Genomic DNA, 8,345 nt, shown 5'->3' with positions numbered 1-8,345 from the left:
GGGCTCTCATAACACCTGAGCAGTGCCAGAAACTCATCGACTCCATGCCACGCCGCATTAACGCAGTAATTGAGGCAAAAGGAGCTCCAACCAAGTATTGAGTATTGTACATGCTCATATTTTTCATTTTCATACTTTTCAGTTGGCCAACATTTCTAAAAATGCCTTTTTTGTATTAGCCTTAAGTAATATTCTAATTTTGTGACACACGGAATTTTGGATTTTCATTTGTTGCCACTTCAAATCATCAAAATTAAATGAAATAAACATTTGAATGCATCAGTCTGTGTGCAATGAATAAATATAATGTACAAGTTACACCTTTTGAATGCAATTACTGAAATAAATCAAGTTTTTCAAAATATTCTAATTTACTGACTTTTACCTGTATACTCCGAAAAATACGGTATATATATTTGGTCCATCTGCCCATCCCTACTTTGTGGGTGCTAGGCCAGAGTACAAAGGTGAGCAACGCAAAGCTCTATAATCTAATCTGAAGATAAGATAAGATGTAGTTTGACCCGACCTGCACACAACTCATCATACACACGTCATCAGATTCAACTTAAGTATGAATATCACATCAAGTACTTCATCTTAAAACAGGACAAATGAAAAATAGGATTCAGGGTTAAATCCTCAGACTTTACCGTGATATGGAGACACCCCTCTGTTGACAAACTGCAAAAATTCTCTGGCAGCTGACTGCACGGCTACCTTGGAGCCATTCATTGTTATGGACTGGGGGGAAAAACAACAGTAAAATAGCCATCAATTTGGAATGCCAAGGGAATAAATATCAATAAACTAACATTTTAGTGCTAGCTCTGTAATTTGAAATGTATACTGTATGCCGTAAGGATTGCCAGTAACAATGCATATGGGTCAGTGACAACAAGATTCTCGTATTTTCTTATCATTTCGGACTAGTATTTTTAAAATGAAGGCAATGCACATTTTTTTGAATATATCACAATGTATTTAAACAAGTGTCAACAGTTAAACATGCATTTGAAAGTGTTGACATTCATTCAAAAAAAATGTTTTCACATTCCATTTATAAAGAAAAATTATTTTTTTTCCCTCCATTTATTCTTAATGAAATCTTAGTTTGTTAGGACTGCCTAACATGTTATTTTATATGTTCCATTGACATTTAAAAAATATTGCATTAGACAGGTATTTAGTATTTTATTTTATACCAATTGTATATTCATTGAAAAAAAAATAATAATCACAAAATACAAATAAATGCAATCAATCCAACAGCTATTCACATCATGTTTACCTACCACTTCATCACCTTAAGCTAGTATTTATTGTTAGATTAACATTTTATTTAGTCGCACAACCTGACTGTCACTTGATTCACTTGACAGCAAATATCGTGTGCTGAAAAACTACATTTTTATTTAAAATACAACATTTTTTCTTAATAGTGTCTATTGATTATGCAGACAGACAAGTACTAAACAGGCTGCACAACCTTCTCATTAATTGTGCTAAATATGCTTTAGTTAAAGCTGAGACTTTTAGGACAAATAATAATTTGTAATAATTAATAATTATTAAATAATAAATAATAATAAATAAATAATAATTTGTTTTTCTTCCACCAGACCACAAAAATAAAGAAAACAAACTCACTCAGCCATTAAGGTCAGTTGGGGTCATCTAGATCAGTGTTTCTTAACCATGGGGCTGGGGGCCACGCCGGCACTCAGTTGTAATACATAATGACAAACTCAAACAAACAAGTCATAGAGCAGGTTTTTTTTAGCGCAAAATTTATGACTAAAGTGGGGAAGCCAAGTTAAACATATTCATTATTAATTTAGCGCCTGTGTTTTAGCACAAAATGACTATGTAAACGTATTGTATGTCAGTTATTTATGTTTGTCAGTTATTTATGAGTGCCTTCTTATGCACTATATTTGGTTAGTACTTTATTTTCTAATCAGCCTGACCTAAGCCCCAAGGTTATGTGTTAAATACATAATCTTTGTGAGCATTTCTCAACTTTCTCAGTCAATTTTGCCACTTGTGCCAGCTTTTTTGAAACAAGTTGTTGGCATCAAATTCCAAATGAGCTAATATTTGCAAAAAATAACATTTGTCAGTTATTTGAGTCCCTTCTTATGCACTATATTTGGTTAGTACTTCATTTTCCAATCAGCCTGACCCAAGCCCCAAGGTTATGTGTTAAATACATAATCTTTGTGAGCATTTCTCAACTTTCTCAGTCTTTTTTGCCACTTGTGCCAGCTTTTTTGAAACAAGATGTAGGCATCAAATTCTAGTGATGGGTCCGGCAACACCGATGCATCGGCGCATGCGTCGAGCTCATGGAGCAAAACCCTGTGTCGGTGCGCGTACCGCTTTTAGAAAGTCACGTGACCGATCATGAGCTGTTTTGGTCACGTGACCGATACGCCAACTGTGTCGCACTGACGCCTCCTCTGTGCCCTGTGAGCGGCTCTTTTCTACAGCCGGAGAAATAATAACTAAGAAGAGAAATCGTCTAAAATGTAATACGTCGGAAAAACTTTTTTTTTTTTTTTTTTTTTATAAAAATGTGTAAAAAATAAAATTAAAAAAATTCCCAGTCCACAATCATCCACAACACGTTCTCTTAGATTTCCATGTTATGATACATGTTCACATTATTTATTGACTGTATCTAAAAAAGATAAAAATATATTTTTATTTAAATGAAAATATGAAATAATGAAATACAATGACTTGGTTTATATTATTGTATATACTAGGGCAGGGGTCACCAACGCGGTGCCCGCGGTCACCAGGTCGCCCGTAAGGACCTGATCAGTCGCCCGCTGGCCTGTTCTAAAAATAGCTCAAAGAGCAGCACTTACCAGTGAGCTGCCTCTATTTTTTAAATTTTATTTATTTACTAGCAAGCTGGTCTCGCTTTGCTCGACATTTTTAATTCTAAAAGAGACAAAACTCAAATAGAATTTGAAAATCCAAGAAAATATTTTAAAGACTTGGTCTTCACTTGGAATAAGCGGTAGAAAATGGATGGATGGATGGGTCTTCACTTGTTTACATAAATTCATTTATTTTTTACTTTGCTTCTTATTACTTTTAGAAATACAATTTTAGAGAAAAAATACAACCTTAAAAATGATTTTAGGATTTTTAAACAAATATACCTTTTTACCTTTTAAATTTCTTCCTCTTCTTTCCTGACAATTTAAATCAATGTTCAAGTAATTTTTTTTTTTTATTATTGTAAAGAATAATAAATATTTTAGCTTCTGGTTTTTCGACGAAGAATATTTGTGAAATATTTCTTCAAACTTACTATGATTAAAATTCAAAACAATTATTCTGGCAAATCTAGAAAATCTGTAGAATCAAATTTAAATCTTATTTCAAAGTATTTTGAATTTCTTTTGAAATTTTTGTTCTGGAAAATCTAGAAGAAATACTGATTTGTCTTTGTTAGAAATATAGCTTGGTCCAATTTGTTAAATATTCTAACAAAGTGCAGATTGGATTTTAACCAATTTAAAACATGTCATCAAAATTCTAAAATGTATCTTAATCAGGAAAAATTACTAATGATGTTCCATAAATTCTTTTTTTAATTTTTTCAAAAAGATTCAAATAATCTAATTTTTCTCTTCTTTTTGTCGGTTGAATTTTGAATTATAAAGAGTCGAAATTGAAGATAAACTATGTTTCAAAATTTTATTTTAATTTTTTTTTCATGTTTTCTCCTCTTTTAAACCGTTCAATTAAGTGTTTTTTTCATCATTTATTCTCTACAAAAAACCTTCCGTAAAAGGAAAAAAAAATGTACGACGGAATGACAGACAGAAATACCCATTTTTTTATTTATATACATTTTTTTATTTAGGTATTCTTGTTTAAATCACACTTACGTGTAACTTACAAATGACAATATATTTATTTATTTAAGTGTGTATCAAACTGGTAGCCCTTCGCATTAATCAGTACCCAAGAAGTAGTTTTTGGTTTCAAAAAGGTTGGTGACCCCTGTACTAGGGCATCAAATCAGTGTCAGTTGAGTCGGTCCATAGGTTGCCTGTAGGGATTTTTAATGTCCAGCAGATGTCAGTATTTAGTGACACAGTATCGACACAGTATCAATACAGTTTTGCAATGTGTCGAAACGCTTCATGACGCCTCATCAACCCATCACTAGTAAGTAGGTTAGATAGATTTATTGAATATGATTAGAATCAAGAGGGAGATTACCAATTCAGTGTTAAAATTTGAACGTGCCCCGGGCCCCTCTGTAGTGGAAAAAAAAGTTGGGCCCCAAAATCAAAACATATTAAGAACCCCTGATCTAAACGACCCTGTTTACTGCTATTATTGCTTAACTTTAGAACACGAGTCATGTTTTTGGTGACAGATTGAATGAATTGCTTCCGTTAAAAAGGAATAATGCACGTCTGGTCATAAACAACACGGAAGAACTTCAATTGTGTGAATAACAAGTTTAAACTAAATTGCTAGCTTACGCCGCACAACAAACCTGTTTGTGGCCTCTCTTGTTCTACGGTCTGAAGTCAAAGTTAAAGTCTCATTCAGCGCCACATTTGACAGGTAAAAGAAGGATCTTACCTGCATCGGCGGGACTTTGAAGTCATGCACGCGCTGAGGTGACGACACCGGCGGCCTGAAGGCAGGAAACCACAGATTTGTCGACTCGTCAGCAGTGGAGGTAGCAGCACTGTCACAGTGACACCCAGCGGCTAGGAGGTGTAATTACACCCGCACACCTTTAGTTCTGTGAAATCACAGCAGTGTTTTTCAACTTTTTCTGAGTCAAGGCACGTTTTTTTTCCATTGAAAAAATCCCCAGCAGCAGAAAACATTAAAAAAATTAAACTCAGCAGCCGATTTTGACGATAAAAAAGTTGTTCTCACAATTGTTGGATGTGAATTAAAAACCATAACTCAGTGTTTTTTAACCTTTTTTGAGTCAAGGCACATTTTTTGCGTTGAAAAAATGCGGAGGCACACCACCAGCAGACATCGTTAAAAAACGAAACTCGGTTGACAGAAAAAAGTCGTTGTCGCAATTGTTGGATATGACTTTAAAGCATAACCAAGCATGCATCACTATAGCTCTTGTCTCAAAGTAGGTGTACTGCAGAGGTGAGACCGAGTCATTGTTTTGAAAGTCATAGGTAAGTCTCAAGTCTTTGCCCTCAAGTCCCGAGTCAAGTCCAAAGTCAAGACTGGAAAGTCTCAAGTCAAGTCCCAAGTCCATACCTCTGTCACCACCTGTCACATGATAGATCCACTATGGACTGGACTCACACTATTATGTTAGATCCAATATGGACTGAACTCTCACTATTATGTTGGATCCACTATGGACTGGACTCTCACTATTATGTTAGATCCACTATGGACTGGACTCTGACACTATTAACTAGATCCACTATGGACTGGACTCTCACACTATTATGTTAGATCCACTATGGACTGGACTCTCACTATTATGTTAGATCCACTGTGGACTGGACTCTCACTATTATGTTAGATCCACTATGGACTGGACTCTCACTATTATGTTAGATCCACTATGGACTGGACTCTCACTATTATGTTAGATCCACTATGGACTGGACTCTCACACTATTATGTTAGATCCACTATGGACTGGACTCTCACTATTATGTTAGATCCACTATGGACTGGACTCTCACTATTATGTTAGATCCAATAAGGACTGGACTCTCACTATTATGTTAGATCCACTATGGACTGGACTCACACTATTATGTTAGATCCACTATGGACTGGACTCTCACACTATTATGTTAGATCCACTATGGACTGGACTCTCACTATTATGCTAGATCCAATAAGGACTGGACTCTCACTATTATGTTAGATCCACTATGGACTGGACTCACACTATTATGTTAGATCCACTATGGACTGGACTCTCACAATATTATGCTAGATCCACTCGACATCCATTGCATTGGTCGCCCAGAGGGGGGTGGGGTGCCCCCACATCTGTGGTCCCCTCCAAGGTTTCTCATTGTCATCCCATTGGGTTGAGTTTTTTCCTTGCCCTGATGTGGGATCTGAGCCGAGGATGTGGTTGTGGCTTGTGCAGCCCTTTGAGACACTGGTGATTTAGGGCTATATAAGTAAATATTGATTGAAGAAAAACTTGAGAACCACTGATCCAAGGACTTGGTGCTTCCTGTGAACAGGACCAGAAGCACCACCAGCACGCATAGAAAAAAAAGAAGTGGTAATCAAAGCACGGAGACGCACAAGTTGTGACAAGTCATGAAGTCTGCATCAACATCAAACATTGTTGCACTCACGTCTGACACCAGCTGCTCTCCACAGTCCAAAGACGCAAGCTCAGATAAGAACTTCTCTCTCATCTCCAACATGCGCAGCAAAGGTCTCCCACCCAAAGCAAAAAGGGGTAACCTGAAAATAAAAACTGCTCATACTTTGCCTGTTATTGTTTGTGTCAAATCCAGGACTGATGGATGATTGATGTCCATCTTTCTGGTTTCAGGTTGCCGAGGTAGTTAAAAAGCTCCTCGGTGGCAAGGCCCCGGGGGTGGATGAGATCCGCCCGGAGTTCCTTAAGGCTCTGGATGTTGTGGGGCTGTCTTGGTTGACAAGACTCTGCAACATCGCGTGGACATCGGGGGCGGTACCTCTGGATTGGCAGACCGGGGTGGTGGTTCCTCTCTTTAAGAAGGGGAACCGGAGGGTGCGTTCTAACTATTGTGGGTTCACACTCCTCAGCCTTCCCGGTAAAGTCTATTCAGATGTACTGGAGAGGAGGCTACGCCGGATAGTCCAACCTCGGATTCAGGAGGAACAGTGTGGTTTTCGTCCTGGTCGTGGAACTGTGGACCAGCTCTATACTCTCGGCAGGGTCTTTGAGGGTGCATGGGAGTTTGCCCAACCAGTCTACATGTGCTTTGTGGACTTGGAGAAGGCATTCGACCGTGTACCCCGGGAAGTCCTGTGGGGAGTGCTCAGAGAGTATGGGGTAACGGACTGTCTGTATGTATGATCAGTGTCAGAGCTTGGTCCGCATTGCCGGCAGTAAGTCGGACACGTTTCCAGTGAGGGTTGGACTCCGCCAAGGCTGCCCTTTGTCACCCATTCTGTTCAGAACTTTTATGGACAGAATTTCTAGGCGCAGTCAAGGCGTTGAGGGGATCTGGTTTGGTGGCTGCAGGATTAGGTCTCTGCTTTTTGCAGATGATGTGGTCCTGATGGCTTCATCTGGCCAAGATCTTCAGCTCTCACTGGATCGGTTCGCAGCCGAGTATGAAGCGACTGGGATGGGAATCAGCACCTCCAAATCCGAGTCCATGGTTCTCGTCCGGAAAAGGGTGGAGTGCCATCTCCGGGTTGGGGAGGAGATCTTGCCCCAAGTGGAGGAGTTCAAGTACCTCGGAGTCTTGTTCACGAGTGAGGGAAGAGTGGATCGTGAGATCGACAGGCGGATCGGTGCGGCGTCTTCAGTAATGCGGACGCTGTATCGATCCGTTGTGGTGAAGAAGGAGCTGAGCCGGAAGGCAAAGCTCTCGATTTACCGGTCGATCTACGTTCCCATCCTCACCTATGGTCATGAGCTTTGGGTCATGACCGAAAGGACAAGATCACGGGTACAAGCGGCCCAAATGAGTTTCCTCCGCCGGGTGGCGGGGCTCTCCCTTAGAGATAGGGTGAGAAGCTCTGTCATCCGGGGGGAGCTCAAAGTAAAGCCGCTGCTCCTCCACATGGAGAAGAGCCAGATGAGGTGGTTCGGGCATCTGGTCAGGATGCCACCCGAACGCCTCCCTAGGGAGGTGTTTCGGGCACGTCTGACCGGTAGGAGGCCACGGGGAAAACCCAGGACACCTTGGGAAGACTATGTCTGCCGGCTGGCCTGGGAACGCCTCGGGATCCCCCGGGAGGAGCTGGACCAAGTGGCTGGGGAGAGGGAAGTCTGGGCTTCCCTGCTTAGGCTGCTGCCCCCGCGACCCGACCTCGGATAAGCGGAAGAAGATGGATGGATGGATGGAATCATAAGATCTGAGGGATAGTCGTCTTTAAATACTTAAGATGTAATGTTTTACAGCACAGGTGTCCAACTCAAGGCTCGGGGGGCCAAATCTGGCCCGCCACGTTATTTTATGTGGCCCTTGAAAGCCTGGAAATAACATGCTTAATCTTTTCATACTAAATATATTTGTTCTTTCCCTTTTGACATTACAAATCATGTACTACATGCAATTGCATATATTTAAAAATTAAATACTATCAAAATCAAAATATTATATTATCATGTATGCCAAGAATATTTG

The 8,345-nt window shown here is 39.7% G+C and overlaps 1 protein-coding gene across 2 annotated transcripts in view; it reads right to left on the bottom strand.

The window, feature by feature from the left end:
• Positions 1-4,762, bottom strand: part of dnpep (aspartyl aminopeptidase) — a 38,513-nt gene extending 33,751 nt beyond the window's left edge. The window contains exons 1-2 of one of the 2 annotated variants that reach the window (XM_061923490.1): positions 4,621-4,762; positions 654-744 (exon numbers count right to left, since the gene is read on the bottom strand). In XM_061923490.1, the coding sequence (XP_061779474.1) occupies positions 654-744; positions 4,621-4,626 (97 nt within the window). In that variant the 5' untranslated portion in view covers positions 4,627-4,762. Of the gene's footprint in view, positions 1-653; positions 745-4,531 lie in introns of both variants that reach the window. The other variant, XM_061923492.1, reaches the window with a different exon arrangement.
• Between the last annotated feature and the right edge of the window lie 3,583 nt (positions 4,763-8,345).

Source organism: Nerophis lumbriciformis, linkage group LG28 (assembly GCF_033978685.3).
Source record: "Nerophis lumbriciformis linkage group LG28, RoL_Nlum_v2.1, whole genome shotgun sequence".
Lineage (NCBI taxonomy): Eukaryota > Metazoa > Chordata > Actinopteri > Syngnathiformes > Syngnathidae > Nerophis > Nerophis lumbriciformis.
Note: the sequence above shows the minus strand (reverse complement) of the source record. Positions and strands in the feature narration are given on the sequence as shown.